We start from the raw sequence: 23,019 nt of genomic DNA, 5'->3' as shown, positions 1-23,019 counted from the left end.
AGTGGCCTGGAAGCCTCATGTCTACCTGGCCTCTGCACTTGCTCAGAAAAGCCCAGAGTACAGCCCCAGCCACTGAGCTTCCTGCTGGGTCCACATTTGTCCTTCTACACATTAACAGAGGTTTACCAAATGCTCAGTACACAGTCTCCATCTGGCCTCTTCACAAGTGTCAGACTTTTCAAAAGAGGCCCATGTACACTGCCAGCTCACAGGAGTGTGGGCAGCAGCACCAGCAGGTGGTGCAGCTCCAGGGCCACTCTGCCCATACGAAGGCCCCTCGAAAGCCCAGGCCCTAACCTTGTGCCCACTGTCCCAAGCACAGATCAGGTCACAGTCTACCACAGCTGAGGGTTCAAGGCCAGGGTGGGGACACACTGCAGGCCCAGCCCAGATTCCCCACCACAGCCTAGATCAACCCCGGTACCTTCTGTGTGTGTTGCGGTTGCTGTTCACATGGCCCTGGCCCGTGCAGCCAGGAGTGGGACACTTCAGCACATTCTCATGCATGGCCAAGACTGTAAGAAAACCAGAGAAGGCAGAGAGCAATGACATAGTGTTGGGGGAGGACAGCCCAAAGAGGGTACCGGAGCCCTGACTGAAGCCTGCAGCTTTGTAGGCAAAGAGGAGCCACAGAGGCTTGAGGCAATAGCTCAGGGTGGCTCTCCCTGTAGAGCCTGCAAACATGAGCCTGCCCTCAGCCAAGTGAAGCGTGTCCCTTCACCACGGAGCCTGCCTCCGGGGTCAGAATTTAGAGTCCACTTTGAGACCTCTCATTTTTCTGTTTTGTAGTTCTGGGCTTCCAACCTGAAAGCAAAGGCTCCACCTTCTCACTCAGGTGTCAGCCCCTCCAATCCTGCCAGCCTGAGTCTGTGCAACCTCCTGGGGCTCTGATCAAGACTGGCATCTCCAGGGGAAACTGGGCAGGTTGCTGTCCCAGCCATGTTGTAGCACTAAATTTTGGGCTTAGGCAGTTTGAGGGAAACCCAAAGGGACAGGGCTCTGGATAAGCTGCCCCTCCCACAACACCTCCAAATACCCTGAATGGAGCTACTCACTCTCTGGGGGGATCCTATCCTTATGGGGACAGCCAGACAGGCTACGGTGGTGAGGGTACAACCCGGTAACATGGCCAGTGCCATCGCAACCTGGCGTTGGACACTTGATCTCACGCTTCTCAGCTCTTGAAGCATCTGAAACACACAAGACACATCATATAGAGCCGAGGCTGGACAGGGGTTGTGAACAGGGAGGTGCAGGGAGGCAAGACTGCCCAGAAACCCAAGAGGAACAGGAGCTGGACAACAGGTGCCCCTGGAGAAGCCAGTCCAAAGCACATGGGCTGCTGGTTTCGACCCCACAAACAGGGTAGGCAACATTTTGAAGAAAACCTCCCATGTGGGATGGAGTGTCTACCCCTCCCGCTGGGTGTGGAGCATGTGAGCAAGCTTCCGCATGGCAGGGGAAGTCAGTTTGCCTCCCACTGCCAAGAGTATCCTTGGAATTCAACAAAATGAGGAGGGCCAAGCTCAAGGAGCTTATCCACAGCTGTGTATGCAGAATTCCACACCAAATCTCAGTCCTTGGCTTCCTCTGACCTCTGCAGGTCCAGGTAGGTCATTATTGAGTGTGGGGATCAGATGGACTTGGAAGAGCCTCAAAGCACAGCACATCTCAGAGATGCTCCTTCTGGATGAGCCACCCTTCAGGAAGGCAGGAAACCCCAGAACCAAGCTCAGAGCCCCAACTCAGAGGGCAGGCCTGCATCAGGCCCTAGAGGCCTTCCAAGTTAGAATGGGCTCCCCAAGCCACCACTGTCCCAAAGCAGGAGGATGTACTTCTGTCCCCACAGGCTGAGAGTGCTGCCTGGTGCCCGTAGCTCCACCACCATGTCCCTTGGGTCCATGCAGAGTACCCCTACTTCAGATACAGGTACTCTGCCTCTATAAGTCTCTCCACATGTGAACCAGGCTGCCCATGGCATCTGTGTTGCCTGTCAGTGTCCCTCCAAAGCAAGCCCTGACCTACAGGCCTGCAGCCTGACAAGCCCAGGCCCCCCAACCTGTCCCTGAGTCTGCCCCACCTTCAAGTTATGTGTCCTGGTGCTCAGGCCCCAAGTTCTGAGCCTGGCAGTGCTGGCCTCCATCTGGGCCCCCAGAAAGTAACCCCAATTTGTGTCACCAGAAGGGTATCCCATCAAGAGTCACTGTCCAGGTCCACCTTGTGCTGAAAATCATATCCCTGCCTGTGCCCCCTCATTATCTGTCCCCCTGGGCTTTTCTTATATGTGTGGGTGTTCCCAGGAATTGTATTCCCTTGTCCCCACCCACTTGACTGTGGTGCTCTGAGCTACCTGTCACTCCAGGCTATCTCCGGGTGATCCAGGTATGTCTTCCAGGGTTCCCCCATGTACATGTCTCTTGCCTTTTTGGTTCCTGATTCAACCCCAGCCCTCATCTGCCTCCTGGTCTGCCTCATCTCTGGTGTCAGCTAACCCTTCCCAGGAGCGAGCAGTGGAAGCGCACAGGGAGTACTGCTGCCCAGTCCATCCAGAGAAGGCAGCCTGGCCTGGGATAGGAAAAGGAGTCAGCAGTCAGGGCAGCTCCCTGTCTTAGAGGCCAAATTCAGGCCCAATACAAAGCCAGCAGCAGGCTCCTCCCTCAGAAGGGCAAGAATCAGACGGACATCCCTTGCTCCCTGCCTGGCCCTTCTCACACATCTCAGCCGTGTGTGTTTCCCCGACCCGGGCACACAGTGGGGGTCCCCAACCCTCACCCACAGTCCTGTGAGTCCCTGCCCCATCTGCTCTTCCGTCCCCTGTCACCACATCTGCGGCACCACGGTCTCTCTCTCAACCTTTATCTCCACGCCTGGAAACCAGGAGGGAGGTGGGTGTGCAGGGCAGGTCACTGCCAGCCTACCTTTACTGTAGCAGCTCTTCCGCACAGCGTCCAGGGGCTTTGCCGACTTCCCTGGCTCACCTGGGCCCAACTGACCCTGCTCAGCAGACGGGCAGCCTGGCTCACAGACGGTGCGCACCTGTTCGGCCTTCAGGGCGATGGCCTGCTCCAGAAGGCCCAGGTTCCCTCGGGTCATCATGTCATACATCTCCGACTCATCTGTGACTGCTGACTTCTGGGACCCCGCGTCCTCCTCCTTGTCGTCATCAGAGCGGACCTCCACAATGACGGAGTACTCAGGCTTGGGACTGGGCAGCTCTGGGTGCCGGGGCTCAGGGGACTTCTGGGCAGAGTTGTGGGAGGCATCCTCCTCAAAGATGACATCAGGAGTGGCCGCCTCCTCCCCCTCCTCCTCCCCTTCCTCTTCTTCCTCCTCCTCCTCCTCTTCCTCCTCCTCCGCATCCTCCTCCTCCTCCTCTTCCTCCTCTTCCTCCTCTTCTTCCTCCTCCTCCTCTTCCTCCTCCTCATGGCCCAGGACACCTTTCTGCTTGCTGGAATCCTCACTGGCCACATCCTCCAGGGACGGGGGACACGGCTCCTGGGAACGCTCATTGGTGACTTCAATGACTTCCTCTGCATCCTCTGGCTGGATAAAGAGATCTTTCTCACCCTCGTCGCTGGTGGCCCCCTCCACAACCTCTTCCTGAAGCAGGTGCAAAACGCTGGGGCCCGTCTTGACTACCTGGCCCGCATCCTCCCCCACCAGGGTCTCTCCAGCAATTTGGCCCAGGTTGAGGAGAGAAGTTGCGATGATTCCCTGGCAGCTGCTGTAGCTGCCCTTGGAGGAGCCAGTGGGGCTGCCGATGGGGTTAGGTCCAAAATGGGACTTGACAGGGCTCCTTCCTGCACAAAACCAGAAACGCCATGGGGGCTGGAGAGAGTGTCAGGGGTGGATCCAGGTCTCTGGCTCCTAGCAGCAGCCCACCCTGCCCCACCCACCCTCCCTCAGCACAGCCCAGGAGATTGGGAAGTCCAGGAGGGGGGTGCCAGGTGTGGTTGCTCCTGCCAGTCCTCCGCCTGAATCTGGAGATCATGGAAAACTTGTTAGAAGGTGGGTCATAAGCCACTGCTGCATTTTTAAAGTCAAGTATTAACTTTGATATTTTTGAATTCATGTTTTTTCTCCATTACATTTTATACAAAGGAGCTTAAAGAGTAAATCAGATTTTTAAAAATTATTTCATAATCAAAAAGCATTTATATTTTTAAAGGATTATAATTTAAATATCCAGCCACAATAACTAAGGTGTGGTCACTACAGGCAGACCCTGTGGGGCTTGGGACAGCACTCCTGGCAACAGTAGGAGCCATCCTACCATCATGTGCACCAGGGCAGATGCTCTGGTCACAGTGCCCAGCCCAGGACATTGGACACAGGTGCTCTCTTCCAGGAGCGGGCAAGTCAGGATTTTTCCACCTGGAACACAGGCTAGCTTGGCTCCATGCGCCCCTTGCTCACTCCAGAGTCCCAGGGAAAGGCAAGTAAGAGCCCAGCCTGGATCTCTCTCACAGTAAAACAGACTCCATCCCCAGCCCTCAGAGTCAGATGACCCCAGATACTCTGGGGATGCCACAGTTGGCCTGGAGCCTCACCCTGACCCTAGACTCCCCAGGTCTGCCAGGACTCCTGGGAATGATACAACTCCTCCCTATGGCTCAGGGACCACCTTTACCCACATTTACCAAGGGCTGTACCCCCATCATGACCAGCCATGGTGGACCCCAAGGGAAGCAGGCCCCTCAGCCTCCACTCTCCCTCTCTCAGCTTCCCCAGGCACCACACCTGCAGAGGCCCCACTCAGTTCCCCCCACCTAATGCTTAACCTGAGGTGCCTCCTCAGCACCTGCCCCTCAGTGTCTGGGGACAAGTGGACCCACTCCAGGCAGCTCTCCCAGAGGGCCAGGCAGGACACTCTTCAGGAGCCACCCACAGAGACGCAGCCTGTGAGGCTCTCTCTCACATGCCCCAAGTGCGTGTGCACGCAGGCCTTCACCTCTCCCTGTGCGGTGTTCCCACACACCACAGACCATGTGCCCTGGGCAGCCTCCCCCCAGGAAACCAGCACAGGTCAGGACAAGACAGGCCTTGTTCCCAGGAAGACTCCCCCTCACTCAGCGTGAGCTCCCCCCACACAGGCTGCATTCTCCAGGCCACACTAAGCGCCCTTTATTCAGAGGAGAAAGCGACAAAGCACCTTCAGCTGGCTCCGGACGATGAATCTCCTCCTGTCCCGACATCTCAGCCTCGGCCTCCTCCAGAGTTCCTTCTGATTCATCTGAAACAGAGGCGTCCTTCACCTCGGCCTCCTCACTGCCATCGCTGTCCACACTGTAGCCCTCGTCCAGAGCCAGCTTCAGGGGGTGTGACTTCCTCTTGGACACCAGGTGCTCAGCCTCAGTGCCCTCCAGCTTCCTCTTCTTGGCCAGTGGGCAACTCTGTAAACTGGAAGGGAGAGAAGGAAGGGAAGAGCCAGGTCAGGGTCGTGGGAGGCCTTAGAGGCTGTGTGAGCAGCCCCCTCTGCAGTCACTAACCGGAAGCCCCAAATGCAGATGTACTTGAAATTTCACATCTAATTATGTACATTTAAAGTTTCCAGGGTTTGGGGGTGTAGCTCAGTGGTAGAGCACTTGCCCAGCACGAGCTGGGCCTTGGTTCAATCCCCAGTTGCATGACAATGGGCAGCCACATCCACCTAGAACAGGCCTCCCGGACCCTCAAGGGCTGCTGGCCCAGGCTGCTCCTCACAGAGGGGCCCATGAGACCTGACCCACATCCCACATGCTCTCAAGCAGATCCTGGCCGTCTGCTCCACCCTAACCTTCCCCTCACCTGAGACCGCTACACCCACACCCACCCTGTGAACCTGCACGGCAGGGGAACCTAAGGCGAAACTGACCACATGGGGTGACCACACTGATAACCCAGAAGCAGCCCACACCATCCCCACTGTGTGCCAGGCCTGTTCCAAACTCTGCTCACAAACACACCCAGTTCTCACAGCAGCCCCAGTAGGAAAACCAGGGTACATAGCACAGTGTATCTAGCTGCCAACCTGGCAAGCTCATCCTCCTCAAGGGCCCCAGGAACACGGTCCAATAGGAGGGCTATGGCTCAGAAGGGTGGGAGTCAGCCTGGCCCCAGGCTACAGAGAGAGATGGAAGGTTCTAACCCATGAAAGGGTCCCGGGCAGGGGAAGGGCTGCCCCTGGCGAGGCAAAGGCTGCTTACCTGCGGTGCCTGGAGTACTTGCCCCGGACATGTCCAGATCCTGTGCATCCTGGGGTGGGACAGCTAGGAGACAAGCAGGAAAGGTCACCTCAGGCAACAGGATCTGGGCTTAGGGCCACCCTGGTCCTGACTCTTGAGGAGAGGAGATGGCCTCCCAACAGCTCATCACAGCATGGCCCATGGCAGTTTGTTAAAAAAATTAGTGAACTAACTCACCCCATTTAAATAAAGGAATGACTCGTTACGGTTTTATGGGCATTTTAATTAAAGTTCTGTGTGAACAAGAGCAAGGCTTCTAATGCTGGCATCTGCTGGACACCTAACTTCCCATTGCAGACCTTCTGCCAGCTGCCACCCAGCTTCCAGGTGCTGCAAGACAAAGCTCCTTGAGGGGTCCCAGGACACATCATCTCACTCTAGAGCAGGCCCTTCACTTGTCTGGGCCAAGTCCAGAGTACAAAAGCTGGAACTCTTGATGGCTATCACTGACTCTATGGCCTGTGGCCACTGAGGACATAGTCCAACACTCCTGCCAGGTGAGCTGAATGAGGGCTGCCAGGTAGGCTGGGCTCTGTGTGACCCAAGCCAGAGACCCCAGCTGGCAACACAGACTCTACTCCAGCACCTTCAGCCTGGTGTGGGTCCCAACTTCCCACATAGGGAAGGGAAGCCAGGAGAGCCGATGAGCAGAGCTGCCCCACTGCCTACAAGGACTTTTCAACTGTGTTAGGAAGGGCAGCTCCCAGCCCGGGGCTGGCAAGTACAAGGGGTCAGAGGTAGGCCTCTGGGTTCCTTGCCCTCAGTCATTACCTGTCTCCCAGCATGACCAAATTAATAGGAACCTGTGGGCACTGACCTCCTCACCCAACCAAGGCAGCAGGAACATGATTTTGTAGGTTCCCTCCTGGAAGGGCAGCTAAAGTGGAGCCCCATGGCACCTGAGGATGGGTTTGCCACACCTCATGCTCCTGGGGGCTGCAAGGAGCTGCCAATACCCCAAAGCACTGCAGACCAGCAAGCAAGGGAAACCAGGAGAGACACCCTGTAGGAGGGGTAGGGAGCCCTGTTGTGAACAGGATTGCTGAATGGAGTCTGAGCTCCTGCCCGGGGTCAGGCTTTCCTAAAACAGGGCACTTCTTCCCCAAGCCTGCAAAGGGAGGGAGGTGGGGGCACAACCCCACCTAGGTCCAGATAGCCCTGATGGTGTCAGTGCAACTGAGCATGGCCCAACTGCAACCTGGAGCCCAGCTGGTCACGCGGCCCACATTCACCAGCTTTGTCGGGAATCACCAGAACTGTCTGTGGAACGAAGTCACAGCCTAGGGCCGAGCCTGCAGCACACCCTCCCCCACAGGCCACCACACGCCCTGCCCCCTGTGCTGATGCTCAGTGTGCTAAGAAGCAAGCAAGAGGCTGAGGAAGGAAGGAGGGGAAGGGTGGGGAGGATTCGTGTTGCAGTTTCCTTCCCAGACAGAGGGGAGGCCACTGCCCCTGGAGGCCCACACTGCTCTCACTCTCTCAAGAAATAGCTTTGAGACTTTTCACAAAAAGCTCCTTGTTATTGAGGATTTGAAGCTGAGGTCCCAATTAGTCGATTAATCACTGAGTTAATCAGGCAATTAGGCGACAGCTGCTGCAGAGGCCTGGGGGGCACCGCACTGCCCCACACACGTCACCTGCTCCAAGCAATCCCTCCACCCGGTGCAGAAGAACCCTGGTCTCCAGCCAGGTGGACTGGCATCTTCCCATCCTGCCACCAAGGGTGAGAGTCCCAGCTGTAGGCCCAAGTGCACGGAACTGGCAAGGGCCACTCTGGGACAGAAGTGTAGGGAGGAGTGGGCAGAGCCCACATGAGACCTGCCAAGGCCTCCGGAAGCTGAAGTGGCAGCTTTGAGCCTCACGGTTTATACCGGTTCACCCTTGAGAATGCATGGGTAAGCACCAGGAGCACATGGGGGCACCAATAGGGTGTCTATAGTACCTCCATGTGATCAGGTGTAGGGCCAGTGAGCAGTTGCAAAGGCTCCAGACCTCCAGAGCCTCCTCTACCCACTGTGGGAAGAGACAGGCTCTGTCAGGCCCTCCCCAGCACCTGGAGGTGCCCACGTGTGCTCACAGCACCCAGCAGCAAGCCTCCTGAATGCTCCAACCTGGCCCCATGCAACAGATGCTGGCGTCAGTCATCAGAGTTGAGCACATAACTGGCATGGTGGCAGAGGGCCTGGCTGGAGGCCACCTCTCAGCAGGCACCCCAGACCACAACCCTGAAGGGCCTCAAGTGAACTATAGGCATCAGAAACCCAAGCTGGGAGAGGGGCCAAATCCCAGCTAGGAGCCCATGCTTTGGCTACTGCCCTTCAAAGGATCTGTCTTCCCTCCCACCCTGGGGCAGCAGAAGATTCCCACACCACCTGTGCTCCAGGTGGGAGCTGGTCCACTAGTAGTTCAAAGAGGAAGTCCCTCTGAAGTGGAAGGGCTGGTTGCAGGGACCAGATCTTCGCCCTTGAAGACAGCCCTGAGTGGCCCAACGACATGTCTTGAAGACACTGACCCTATCCCTAACCCTGACCTCCAAGAGAGTCCCAAGTGACTCTGCTGGGCCCAGTAGAGTACGAACAGCCAGTTCCCCCTCGGGTGTGTAGAGAAAACATCGAATCCCTGTCTTCTCCCGAGGACTGGAGTGTTCATTTCGGGGCTCAAGGAAGATTCATTGTCCCAGAGGCCAGAGCACCATAGGTCCTGCTTGCTCAGGGCCAAGCCCCTTGCTCACCCCACAGCAAGCCCCTGCTGCCACCCAAGAGCCAGCATCTTCCTGGGAGCTCTCCCTGAGCCCTGGGGAGCCCATGCTGGGAGTCCTGAGGTCTAAGGCTCTGATCCTGAGCCCTGCACACTGGGCTCCCCAGGCAATTCTTCATAAGCTCACCAGCATGGCTGTTTGCACCCAGACATGATGTTCCCCTCCCAGACACAGCTCAGTTCTCTGTTCTGACACAACAGCATGAGGCCCCCGAGGACAGAGTCTCATTGCCTTCTGATGGGAACCCATGGTGGACAGATCCTGTGGGGAGCAGCACAGGCCAGCTCCTAGATGCTCCCACCCTGTCTGATGTACACAGCAGAGTCTCCTGGCCCCTACACAGTGGGCCGATTCCTTGACTCAGTTTGGTTTTACCGTAAGCATCGCTTCTCAAAAATGAAGAATTGCCAAAGAAATTATTGCTAAAACTCTAGATGCAAGGTATTTATCTCCGGTTTCTCCCCAGAAAAGTTTATGGGCATCACTAGTAGCATGTAACCAGGTGGAGAGCACAGGCCAAACGCAGGGACAAAGCCTAGGTGCTCACCAGCCTCATGCGCTCTGCCAGACCACTAGGGAGGGCTAGCAACAAGCACAGCCATTTGAGTCACTTTTCCTTCTGCTCTGAAAGTTCATTCAAAGCCTGAGTGTCCTCCCTTGGCCTCCTCACCTGGGCCTCCCCTTCCACCTGTGTTCAGAAGGGGTCCCCAGGTGAACACCACCCCCTCCTGGGCTCGGCCCTTCAGAGGTGACTCCCCTTCTGGGAGCTGGCTAGGCACTCCAGGGAATGCCTGTTCTGGGCACCTCTGGGCCTTGTGGGGTGCCAGGCGGCCTGGGGGTGCCTGGTGTGGCTGCAGCTCCCTCACACCTCCTGGACCCAGGGTTAACCTCCAGCAGTATACAGCTCTGGTCCAGTTCTGGTTGGATGCAGCTTAACTCTGAGGAGGCTGAGCTTACACACCTAACAGACAGGACACCAGGCAGCACTTCCCAGAGAGGCCCTGAGCCTGGGGCTGCGACCCACAGCATCCCAGAGCCTGGGACCCAAAGCAGCCCTCCCCACTTCTCCATCGCCGGCTTACAGTCCCAAATGCTGGAGGGACACTAGCATCCTGCTCCACCTCTGCACAAAGCTTATGGAGTGACCTTTGGGGTCTTGAGTTTTCCTGATTGGCAGAAGCCATTCACTCAACCACTGTGTGCTGAAGAATAGACAGTTCCCACCCCATTGGTTCAGTTTAGTGAGAATCTTTACCTTAAGCAGTGAAGGAAGCTCTCAGAACTGCCAGCTGTACCCAACCACTGCTAGATCTCAGTGCATGACACTCCCATGGACATCTCAGGTCCACCAAGACTCAGAATGTGGAAGACCCTATCTCATTTATGGTCAAACTGAAGCGTTTGTGAGATTCACCAGGAATCACCTACAGCTAGTTTTGGGACATGGTGACCAGCACTGGGTCCCTGCCATGAAGCTGGGCCCCTCATGGTGGACCAGGACAGAGCTAAGGAAGGCCACAGTAGGGGTAGGAGTACACATAGCAGAAATGACACAGGGAAAGCAGGGTCTCTCAGGACACCCAGAATATCTCCAGGTCATAGGCACACGGGAAGTGTAGGGCCAATAGGAAAAGTTCCTCACCTGAGGTCGGTGCCTGTGGTCTCTGGGTGTCCTAGTAAGAGAAGGAAAAACAGGGAGACACATGTGAGGCTTGGAATTTGGAAGCCATTTTGCCCTCAGAGCTCACCCTAAGTAAAGCGGCCAAGGGCCTACAGAAAGGTAAACCAGGGCAGCACTGAGCTGCTCCTCCAGCACCCACCTCTCCTGACCTCTAAGAACATACTCCAAGGCCAGTGGAGGGAGTGCTGCCTCAGCCACATTGCTCACTCCAGACCCTCCCTGGGAGGTTTTGCACAATGGATCTGATCCTCTCTGGACCCTCCAGGTCCAGGGTGATATTTCTTTCTACTTGCAGAAAAGTGTTGGCTTTCAACAGAAGGCACAAGCCACCAGATCAAGCTGGACAGAGAAGACAGATGGGCAAGTGACTGACCCTCCAGTGATGTGTACTGGCTACGAAGAGGCGCAGGGGTCCAATCAGGCAGGCATTCCTGAAGCCCAGGGTTCCTAGACACTCTGTGGGGCGTGAGAGGAAGCCACCGGGACCCAGGAGGGGAGACTAGCCAAGGCGTTGGCGCTCAGTCCTAGCAGGGTGAGCAGAGTCTCAGCCCCCTCCTCCCACCCAGTTATATCCAGCGAGCTCCCACTCCCCACAGTACCAGAACTAGCCTCGGGGGGAGAGTGGCCTTTCATTTCCAGACAGAAAGGTCTCAGCTGAACTTGGCTACCCCTCGCAGTAGAGCCATATCCACCTCCACCTCTCCACCCTGGGCAGGTTTATCTGGGCCAAAGGCCTAGACAGCCTCCAGATGGGTCCCCAAGGCCCCAGGGCCCGGTGTGGGCAAGGGCATCCAGTTCACCAGAGCCCTTGTTATGGGCTTCTTCTCCGAGCACACCACTGGGGAGGTGGCCCTGAGCCGAAAAGAAAGCAGCAGCCACAGCCAGGGCCCCAGCTGACCAGACAGCACTCACCTCGGAGGGCCTTGGATCGAGTCCTGGCCCGCTTGTCTTCATTCTCTAAGCTCATCTGTAAGAAAAGATAGCTGCCATGTTAAGAAGCTCAGCCAGCTCCTCCCATGTCAAGAACCATTAGGGGCATCATCCATTTTCTGGATCAAATTCTGGTCCCTGTTATCCTGGCCCTATACCTGCCCACACAAGCCAAAGTGTGGGGCCTGCCCTCCTGAACCCTCATGAGCATGGTGTTTCCTAACAACAAGGGGGCCCTGACGTGGCAAGGAGCAGCACCTCATCTGCCAGGCAGATGCTGAGGCACCAAAGCAACTTGCCCACCATCCATGGAGTGAGTCAGCCCCAAATGCCCCAGGGCCTGGCTTCCCAGAGATGGACGCTTCCTTCCTGCTCAGCAGGGGTATCCGTGCCCATAACACACTGCCTGAGGCAGCCCCTTTCCCGCATAACCTCTAGCCTCAGGGTCCAGCTGCCCTGCCTGAACCCCTCAGTGACCCAACTGCCTACACTTCCCACCCTCTGTGGGGATGTTGACCATAACATAGTCCTGCTGGGAACCAGAGGAGAAGCCCCCAGGAGGGTGACATTCACAGAACGCATATGTCTGGGGGTGAAGCCCCTGGGTGCTACAAGCTGTCCTGTGTCACCATGACGGATCTGGAGAAAGTAAGACCCTGGCACACTCTGTGTGAGCAAAACAACCCTCTCCTCCAGAGCCAGGCTGGGTGGGGCAGGTACACACCCCAGAAGGAGAGTGGTCGGCCTGGCCTTCACTACCTGTCACCATGGTCAGAGAGGGAGCAAACCTACACCTGCCACAGACCACAGACCCCAGGACAGCCAGAGCTCCAGGCATGAGGCTGTTCAGGGGGAACAGGAGAGTGGGGAAGAAGCTGTTGAAGAAAGGAACGGGCAGAAGCAGGAGCGTCTGCCTCAGGGGGGCCTTAGGTCCTGAAAGCCAACAAGAGGGAAATGTCTACAGTGCCACCTGGGAAGAAAGAAAAAGGAAGTTCACCAATTAGTGGAATGGAATTTGCAAAGTGAATCTCCCCCACATAGCAGCATAACATACAATGATTTATGTGATTTGTTAAGGAAAAAAAATCAAACCTGGGTAATTTATGAAACCCGTCAGCTCCGGGCTGGAGAGCAGAGTGCTATAAGCCACACATTCATTACAGCCCTCCATAAAACAGAAGACAATTACTGTGATTTCTACTTTTAAAGCCAAGGTTCCCAGTGGACCGATGGCTTACATTTAAAGCGAGGCGAGGAGCAGGTGTCAAAGGGACTTCGTGACATTTATGAGCCTTCAAATGTCGACTGCTCAGAGCCCATGCACACGGCCTCCCGACGCAGACCTCACAATGGAGCTGTGCATCTGACGGCCAGGCGCCTGCATTCAGCTGAAATGCAATCTATAGCTTTTTTTTCCGTTCATTTTCCCAAGGAAATTGGCAAGCGTTCTGTTAGGTTAAAGCGTGCCTTGGCAATTTGGATTTCCTGCAGATAAATTATTCAAAGAGCAGAGAATAGAGAGGGTTGCAGGGATGTGTAATGGGCGCTGCTCGCACACTGTGAGCGCCATTGATGAAGCTAACAGCTGCGGCATTCATTCTGCTGAGCACCTTTCCATTTGCAATTTATCTGTATCAAATGGTCAAAAAGCAAGTTCTCTTCAGGGTGTGAAGCTTTGATTCTAAGGGAGAAACCTGGACTACAGAGGAAAAGCCATATTCTTTAATATGAGAATGAATTTGTAGGAGCGGGCCACTTGTGGCCTTGACACCAAGCAGAGGCAAGGCAATGCCCCTGAGTGCTGAGGGCTCCTGGCAAAGCTCTGGTGATGCTGGCCACAGGGTCTACGAGGCTTCCCTTGTCGGAACTCAAAGTGCTGCAGAAGGGGCGTCCACTGTCCTCTTGCCTTGAGGTCCTGCCCCACAAGGTGGCCATGCCCAGGGCATCCCTGTGCCCCCACTCCAGCTCGCTCACCCCTGGGCTTGGAGGCAGCCCCCAGACCACATGCCCCCACCTCCACACAAGGACAGACCCTGCCCTCAAGGGCAGCTCACTGATGCTAAAGACACGAGGTGCTCAATTTCTCACTGATTTGTTTTTTTTAAAAACTCGTTTCAAGCACAAACCAACCAGGTCTGTTTTTGCACAGCCCTCTTGCCTTCAGGGTGAAAGGGTCAGGCCAGCTCGCCACTCCCACTGCAGGGTCAGTGATCTTGCTCAAGAGTAACGTCCACTCTGCTTCTCTAACAGCAACTTTATCACGCTGCCCCGGCATGTCTTGCAGTTCTAACCAATATTTCAAGACTTCTGCCTTCTATGGAAAACCGTGGGATGAGAACGCTCCACAGATGCAAATATGCTGTGTTCTGCCATGTTAACCAGACAGATGTCTCTGTCTGTCCACTCAGCTTGCATTCTTGGTACTGCGTAAGACCAGCCTCCCTAGAGGGTGTTTTGCTCTGTTCTGGTTTGTATTTCTTTTTAGTGAAGTCAAGACCCATCATGTAAGTTCTTTGCAGACATGTGCACTCTCACAGTGATCAGCTCTTCTCAGACTCTGCACAGTACCCTTGCCAAAACCTAGTTCCCTGGGCTGAATGTTTACCAACTCAGGTACCAAAAAGCAAATGCAGGGGCACTTTCCTAGCATGTGTGAGGCCCTGGGTTCAATCCTCAGGACCACATGAATAAATAAAATAAAGGTACTGTGTCCATCTACAACTGAAAATTTTTAAAAAATCAGCACATGCAGCATCACCTGAAACCTGCAGGTATAGCCAGGAGGACACAGCCGACATAGGTGACCCATGCCAAGACTTGAAGGGGCTCCCGCTTCCCTGCACCTGGCAGGCTCCCGCTGACCTTCACCCTTCTATCTACACCTCCTAGCCCAAGCTCCACTGCCCATAACCCTGCCTCTCCTCCCCTCCCTCCCTCCTCTCTCTGAAAAGCTCCCCCACCGGCCCCCAGAAGGAGGTGTCCTGGCCACAGATGGCACCAGCCTAGGCCTTCCCCAGGTCTGCACTTCATGCCGGGAGGTGGGAGCAGTGCTCATGAGCAAGCACCAAAAGGAGGGGCTGACGGGGGCTGACAGACCGACAGGGTGGGAGGGCAGGCTGAGCAGGGAAGACCTGAGGACGCCAGGGCAAAGCCCCAGTGGGGTGGACTCCCCCAGAGCTCGCGGCCTCGGGTCCCAAGGCCGGGTCTCTGCCCTTCCACCCACCTCTCTGCTCTCCTCCGCACCTGCTTCTCTCCTTTGCAGTGTTCCTCTCAGTGAGCTCACTCCTCTCAGACGGGAGTGAGGTCACCCACTGTATCTCCTGCAGAGCTGCCCAGCACACTTCACCTACGAGGGACAGACGGGAGTTGGAGGAAAGGGTGGGGTGGCCAGAACTGTCTCTGAGTCCTGGCATAGGAGGGCGAAGGGGCACCTTCAGAGGGGCCTGGGCAGAGACAGCTGTGAGGGCCTCAGCTGAGGGATCGGGGCTCCTGATGCCAGGGAACCACTCATCGCCCTGGGTGGAGGGAAGGCACACTGTTGTTTTAAATGTGCTGCCGCAGCCAGCAAAGCTGGAGAATTAGGGTGGATCTAGGACGAGTCTTTAAATCCATAGATTAGTGAGCCTCAGTGGCCTACAGGAGACTCCAGCCTTTTGTGCCACACTGTCCTTCCAAGACCTAGATTGGGGACAGGTTCCTTCTGACCCCCAGGGACCACAGGCAGCTCCTGCCCAGAAGGAACAAGCTGAGGGAAACATGTATAAAAGAGGTGGCAGGAAGCTGGCCCCCACCCTGGCTGGTAGAGCAGCACCTCGCTGAGTTCAGGGAAGGGAGAAGGGAGTGCAATGGTCTCCTCCTCTCTGCAGGCACCAAGGGGGCATCAACTCTGAGAAGGGGCCTCTGCTGAGCAGACCTGGCAGCAAGTGACATGGACCTGTATAAAGCAGGCTCCGCCTTAGGTGCTGGCCTGGACACCTCCACAGCATTGCAGGGGTCCCTCGGGGTCCTGTTCCTTTGCTGCCCACTTGCATGGGCCTCCAGCTTCCAGTGTGAGCTCTAAGCCAGCTCTGCCCATGTAGTGCAGAGCGCTCCCTCAGAAGCCTGACATGCCCTACTTCCCCTTTTTGGCCTCCTCCATCATAAGACACCACCTGTGCCAGGCCTCTGTCCTGGGCAGCCAGCCTTCACCTCCTTCCCCTCCTCTGGCCCTTGCCTATCTGAGCTGTCACAAAGCACAGTAACTCAGGTCCCACCTACCCAAACAGAGGGAAATGGCTCTCTGGGCAGTCATGAAACCACCACTGCTGCCCGAAGGACCCGAGTGAGGGCCACAGGCTGTCTGAGGAGGTTGCAGTCTGGATAGGTCCCTGTCGTCCCTCTGAGCCTAGGCCAGGAAGGACCAAAATTCTCCTACCCAAAACTGACGGGGTGTTGGACAGTTGCAGAAAACATGACCTAGCACCCTGGTCACAAGTCAAGCCACCTTTATGGTCACATGATCTTGTGCCAGTACTGTTCGGGGACCCTCAGGGTGGGATGGGGTGACGGTAGTGAGGCCAAAAACTCAGTGATCAAGAGAAATGATATTTTAATGTGATATTTTAAAACATTAACAACAATGTAAAAAATCCATGATAGACACAATGTCACAATTCCAGACAGAATCATTATTCCTGTGCCTGAGGCTCCAATGCGGATCTGCAGAACAGAACCAAAATGAGAATGGGTGCTTGGCAAGTTGCCATAACAGACCCATTAAAATGCACATTCACCAGATTCAAAAGAAAAATGTTAGCCAGGTACAGGGGCCACACCTGTCATCCCAGCAACTCAGGAGGTTGAGGCAGGAGGATCGCAGGTCTGAGGCCAGCCTGAGCAATTTAGTGAGGCCCTGTTTCAAAATAAAAAATAAACAGGGCTGAAAATGTGGCTCAGTGGTTCATTCAGCACCTCTGGGTTCAATCCAGAAAAAAAAAGATGGTGGGGGCAGGGGGGAATGTTGTTCTCTGACAGTAAAATTCCAGTGCCCTCAGATAAATTTCCCACTTCTAGCAGTACAAGCTCCCTAATCTGCACTCAGACCATCCACATCACAGCAGTGGGAGATCATCACATTGGGAAGAGAGGTCACCCTGGGAAGAGCTTCCCTCTGCCTGCTGTCTACCTCAACTCCCAACTCAGGGTCACCTGACCCTGGGGAGCTGGTCTCACCCACAGCAGGACAGCAGGAAGCCCTGGAGCTAGAGGGTGACGGAAGCAGTGAGCACAGCCTGCACGGTCTCTCGGTCTGCAGTGTCCCTGGGAGGGGGGGCCCAGGTCGCCGCCATCCCGCCTTCTGAGCAGGCATGGGATGGGCACACCATCTGCCACACTTAGCAAGATGCCAACAACCCAGGTCAAGCAGGGTATGTGGAGAGCAGATTTCCAAGGCCCTCGCGAGGCCCAGGTGCAAGTACCCTCAAGAGAGTGGCTGGGAAGGTGGGAGTCTGCTGTCAAAAGGTAGCTCTACTCTGCCCAGTCACTGTTCTTCCTTTCAGTTAGAGTGACTAGCCGGTCCTAGTCCCCATTCACCCTTTGCCTCGTCAGAGTCCTGATGATGACCATCTCCTCAAGCGTCATGCCTAGCAGCCGAGAGGAGGTTGGCATGGGCAGCCCGTGAGGTCAAGCCCTCACCTTGGTGTGTCTGCCCAGGAGACGTCTTCAGGTCCTGCAGCTGTGGGCCTTGTCCCTGTGTGTCCACTTCTGGGTCAGCAGCTCATCCCGGAACTCATTTTCTGAGGGTTTAAAAAGATATGGGGTCAGAAAACAAAAGCCTGATGAGTACCAGTGAGGCTGGCTCTAAGGAAAGGAGAGACTTTGGACGCTTTTCACACAGCATTTATCCCCCATTTCTGCAATCCACCAGAAAGAGACAAGTTCATGGCCCCATAGCTATTCCAGGACAAGAGAAAACCGCTCTCTGCTTTGGGAACTTCCCAGAGGTCCTGCCGTTGCCCCGGCTCCGTTGGTGGCATGGAAGTCCACAAACACAGCCTTCCAACCACAGGAACACAGGCACTGGGGCAAGTCAGGCGAGACCTGCCCGACGAGACCTGGCCTTGGGAAATCAGCTGACTAACAAGTAATCACTTCAGCACAACCAGAGCCCTCGCTGCCCCCAGAGAAAGTGGCACCCAGACCCACTTGCAAACAAAGACTGACACGTGGCTTCACCTGTCGAGGAAGGTGAGAGCCACCCACAGCCCACCAGCTCCATGGTACTCTGCCCACCCTCGCCCTGTGTCTGTTTCCTGCATCTTTTCTCTCCCTGTGTTCTGCTCCTCTCCAGGGCAATGACTCCAGTTAATATTTAATTCTTCACATAAATCCATGCACCCAGGCAAGGCTGAGTGCATCAGCTGGACATGACAAAGAGATGCATCGTGCACCATTCCCTGCACGTCACTCCCCGTTCCCATGACAACACAACTGTGGAGCTTCAAAGGAAGGTCATCAGTAACCACCAATAACAACAGGAAACGAATATTCCTGCTTTCTGCTCTCTCCTTCCCCTTGGAAGGGAGTTTGGATTCTGCTGCAAACAGGTCAGGTGCACTCTCGACAAAAACAGTATCTTTCTTCCCCTGATTTTCAACGCGCATTCCCAAATGTTGTTCTTCTCTAGAATTCCACTATTGCAGCCCTGTTTCACTAAAGGACCCTGGTTTCCTTTGGAAGTCTGGACACAGATAAAAGCAGGTTTGGTTGTGAAGGAGATTAATACTTGGCACTCACTGTGTGCACTTTCTGTGTCTCCCCACTGGGCGGAGTCACCCCAGATATGACTGAGGACAGCCACCTCACTTCCACTAGTTAGGAGTGAGCTGCAGGAGCTAACCCACAGCCCAAAGTCTCTGGGCCCCTAGGGGCCCATCTGTAGAGTGGGGTTAACTGTGGTCAGTCCTTTCCCACAGATAAATGGACCCTAGAGCCTATGGCAGGGAATTAAGCCTAATAGTAGGACACCAAGGACACAGAATTCATGGAGAGGCTGCCAACAGCATGAAGGGGCCTAAGGACATGTCTCCTCTCTCCTCTCCTCTCTCCTGCATGGGGGAGAGGTCAGACAGCCTTACCCCACTAAGAAAAGAGGAGGAAGAACTTGCTCAGAAGATTTCAGGAGTGAGCAGACAAGCACCAAACCAGCCACAACCACGTGGTGCACTTCACACTTTGCAGCTGGAATACAAGGGTGCATCTCCATGGTGACAGGAGGAGCCTAGAGGGTTCATCCTCCAAGGGCCTATTCCAGGAAAGACAATGCTGCAGAAACCCGAGGGCTGGCTGGTTTGCAAGACTCACGCAGAGCCTCCTGCTGCATGGACACACATGACCTGTGAGGTAGCTGGCCATGGCTCATGATGACTGGGAGAAGAACCTAAGGTCTGTACCCCAGAAGACACCTCCCGAGGCCTCTGCTCTAAGTCTCTTCTGCTTCTCAGACACCCAGTGGATATGAGTTGCATATATCTCTGCAACAGGAAATAACTAGCTCACTGCTGCTTCTTTACCCTCACCACCCCTAGGAGTCTGGAAATGATGCCTGTGGAATTCTCCATTACCCATGTCCCTCGTGCTCCCGTCCCTAGGTCAGCCTGAGGCACCACATCTGCTCAGCAGAGCAGATGCAGTATCCATCTGCTTCTCCAAGGGGCTGCCCCTGCCTCCTGGGGGCCACAAAGCTAGAGTGACTTAGGGCAAGAGCAGAACACAGCCCTTTGCTTCAGACCCGTGAGGCAGAGTGTGCAAGTGATCAAAGCGCTCACTCACAGACTAGAACCGCGTGTTCAAGGACCGTGCTCAACCATGACACAATTCTGCCCTGCTTTTCCAGGGAGTTTCTTGGTCATGATTGAGAGTTGCCACTAGAGGCCCAGGAAAATAGACCATTTTTCTTTGACCCTTTGGTCTCCACTGAGACCTACGTGAGATCAGTTCTTGCCTGTGGACTTTGTATGCTCTGCCTCAGCAAGATCCCCGTCTGGATGTTCTGCAAAGCCATGTACCTGGCAGCACACTAGGCCCCTCCTCACCTACGTGACATGCAGGATTCACAGGTAAAGGAAGTCCTGCCCAGCAGCAGCACTGCTCACACACCCATGCTGTGGCCACAGAGCCCCACAGCTCACTCACACCTGCCCTGTGGGCCACCTAGCCTCTGTGAGACTTAACATCTGCATCCATAAAGCAGGTGGAATATGTGGAGATTGGAGCAGTTGTGGAAAGAGCCCTCAGAGACACATGGAGCACCTTGGCAACATTGCCACCACCCTCTTTAGAATCTAGCAAGGAGAGATTTGGGCCAGTTTTTTCTTAGGGGTTCCTAGATGTCTGATGGGCTCATCTGAAGCCTGCTCATAGATGCAAATAGGTTCCATATCCTTAGCACATCTCAAACAAGCCAGTCACTCAGGAGCAAGCAGCTCCCACTGCCAGGATGGTGGTGCTGGCTGTGATCCCTATTTGGGGACCTCAAACCCTGCCTGTTGAATGTGGCCCAGTGTCTGTCCCCACAGTGGCCCAGATCCACCTCCACTCTTAAGGAACTCTGTCAGGCAGATGAGTTGGCAAAGTGACCACGCTGCTCAGCCCAGTGGTGGTGAGAGGACTGGAGCCACGGAGAAGGCAGTCATCCTCGGCTGGGCCAGAGACCCAAGGCTGGGACATACTCATAGCCAAGCTGCAGCTCAGCTGTCCCTCTGCCAATGGGGCTCACTTCCTCAGGCTGACCACGGCACAGGCACAGGCCTGAGAACAGCATCCCAGGGAGACCAAGATGGAGTGCCAGAACACCAGCCTGGCTGGTCCCCAGGAATCCTGCTGGCCTGCCCGATCCTGGTGGCGTCCCTGTCACCTGGGCAAGGACACTGCTCCAGGGCCATTACAGCTGCTCATCCTCGTGGAGGATCCCGGCTCTCTTTAGTCTGACCCAACGCGTCAGAGGGGCGGCGTGTCCTCACAGCCCAGGCTCCAATCCTGCTCACACTGCAGCTTCACTTCCTGGCCAACACTCTCCTCCCCAGAACAAGATTGGACAGCAGGGAGGCTGCACAGGAGGTCGGGTGGTATGGAAGTTCAAACGTTTTCAGTCCTTGCTCGCATGGGCGTCTCTGGGCCAGCAGCTGTCACAGCCTGCTCAGGACATCTAGCTCACAAACTCCGTGGAGGGACCAGGGCACGTAGTGGACAGACCAGCCCCTCAGCCCTCCTCCATCCCCCACAGGGTCTTGCCTCCCAGCTGAGCCCATCTGTCCTCTGGCTTGAGACACCTACTCTCTGCTGTTGGTCCAAGGGTCCCAGGAATTCCAACCCCACCCACCTTCCTCCAGCTCACAGAGCCATTCTCTCCAACTCTTGCACAGCTGAGGCAGATGCCTTGGTACATCATGGTCGTCAGGACCCCACGTGGATCCCCACTGCCTTCCCAGCCAGCCCCCACCCAGCCAGGCCCTGTCAACCCAACGGCACAGTGTGCCCCCCTGCCAAGCCCTGCCAACATTGTTTTCTAAATCTCACCAGAATCTAACCACTTCCAACCTCTTCAGCTATTTTTTGTTTGCAAAAAATTGACAGACCAATTCAGGGAGCATAGACAGCTAAGACAATTCTGAAAAAGAAAAAATTGGAGAACTAACACTTCCCAGTTTCAAAATTTACCAAAAACTACATCATAACAACAATACAATACTGGCAGAGAGTGGACATGTAGATAAATGGGGTAGAACTGAGGGCCCAGAATAACCCTTATATTTATGGTCAATTGATTTTCAATGATGGCACTGACAATTTTATGGGAAAGAACAGTTTTTCCAACAACTGGACATCTAAAAGAATGAAGTTGTCCCCTCTCACACTGCACACAAAAATTAGGTCTCAATGGATCACAGAAATGTAAGATCTAAAACTCTCCAAACACACAGAAGTGAATCCTCCTGGCCTTGGATCAGGCAGTGGTTTCTTAGCTGACACCGCAGACATGAGCTATAAACAAGACTTTGGAATGTTTTGATGAAGTCTAAAACTTCTGCACTTCAAGTAACACCAACCATAAGGCAAAAAGACAACACAGAGACCAAATGGAAGTATTTGCAAACCATCTGTCCAATAAAGACCTGGGCTCAGAGGGAAGAACTCACAACTCCAGAATATAAGATAGACACCTAATTTTAAAATGGGCAAAGGGTCTGAACAGATATTTCTCTGAAGACAAAATACGAATGGTGAATATGCACACACAGACACACTCACATCCATCACTAGGGAAATGCAAATCGAAACTGTGAGATGACACTTCACAACCACTGCCAGGGTGGAGAAGTTGGGACTCTCAGAGAGTGTGAAAAGCAAAGTGGTCAGGGATCAGGCCAGACTTGCCCTCTGGCCCAGCCACTCCACTCCTAGACATCCACCCAAGGGAAAGAAGGCATGTTCATGCAGAGGCTTGTGCGCAGCAGTCTGCAGCTGCTTTATTCATGCTGGCCAAAGAGGGGGAAACCTAAATGTCCACCAACTACTGAAGGAAAAATACAAAACAAAACCACACAGTACTTGGCAATAAAATGGAACGAAGTACTCACTTGTGCCACAGTGTGAGCAAAACTGGAAAACAATGCAACTGCTGTCAGAAACCAGACGCGGAAGACCACATATGCATGCTGCACCTTCACGGACTCAGAAAGCAGACTCCGGTGCCTGCAGCTGGGAAGGGGTGTGGAGGGCTGTCCCTCTGGGGTGATAAAAGTGCTCTGAGATTATGTGGGTGCTGCTGAAATGTTGAATGGCACTCTTCTAATGGAGAACTGTGTGGCACACAGACCATTCCTCAACAGAGCTGCTTGTGAGGGAGCTGGTGGCATCCACGAGGGTCCTGTACCTGAGGTCCTAAACACAACCTTGCTGGTCTCACTCCTTTTCAGCAACATGCTGGGCCCACATCCAAAAGAAGGAAGCTGGACTCCTCACATCACAGACAAAAACTAACTGTTGCCTAGACTTCCCTGTCCAGGTAAGACTAGGACCAGGGTGCAGGAGAAAGTGGCAGTGCTGGGGGGCCACACTTGAGGCCCCTCGCATCCTCACTGCCTGGGGCTCACTATCAACACAGCCACCTCTGCATAGCCAGGAAGCCTAGGACTCTGCTGCACAAATGCCCCGCTCTGCCCACACCACCTTGAGCCAGGGCTGCAGCAATCTCTCAGATGACTAGGACTGCCACAGAGCACAGTCCAGCTCTACCTGCCTAGTGGAGACCACTGCCCTGCAGAGACCCGGTCTCCTGAGCTCTGGTCATTTCTTAGACGTGGTGCAATGTAAAGGCTGAGCCCAGGGACTAAGCAAGAACCTACATCTGGCCATTTGAAAGGAAAAAAATTCCCTACATTTCATCT

The 23,019-nt window shown here is 54.8% G+C and overlaps 1 protein-coding gene across 8 annotated transcripts in view; it reads right to left on the bottom strand.

Annotated features, from left to right (window-relative positions):
* Nucleotides 1–23,019, bottom strand: part of MYT1 (myelin transcription factor 1) — a 61,393-nt gene that overhangs the window by 25,239 nt on the left and 13,135 nt on the right. For 6 of the 8 annotated variants that reach the window (XM_079127409.1, XM_079127408.1, XM_079127411.1 and 3 more), the window contains exons 2-9: nt 17,267–17,367; nt 11,576–11,630; nt 10,625–10,655; nt 6,186–6,248; nt 5,153–5,400; nt 2,919–3,800; nt 1,056–1,190; nt 425–515 (exon numbers count right to left, since the gene is read on the bottom strand). In XM_079127409.1, the coding sequence (XP_078983535.1) occupies nt 425–515; nt 1,056–1,190; nt 2,919–3,800; nt 5,153–5,400; nt 6,186–6,248; nt 10,625–10,655; nt 11,576–11,630 (1,505 nt within the window). In that variant the 5' untranslated portion in view covers nt 17,267–17,367. Of the gene's footprint in view, nt 1–424; nt 516–1,055; nt 1,191–2,918; nt 3,801–5,152; nt 5,401–6,185; nt 6,249–10,624; nt 10,656–11,575; nt 11,631–14,836; nt 14,940–17,266; nt 17,368–23,019 lie in introns of those variants that run through there. The other 2 variants (XM_079127410.1, XM_079127415.1) reach the window with 2 other exon arrangements.

Source organism: Sciurus vulgaris, assembly GCF_902686455.1.
Source record: "Sciurus vulgaris genome assembly, chromosome: 2".
Classification (NCBI taxonomy): domain Eukaryota; kingdom Metazoa; phylum Chordata; class Mammalia; order Rodentia; family Sciuridae; genus Sciurus; species Sciurus vulgaris.
Note: the sequence above shows the minus strand (reverse complement) of the source record. Positions and strands in the feature narration are given on the sequence as shown.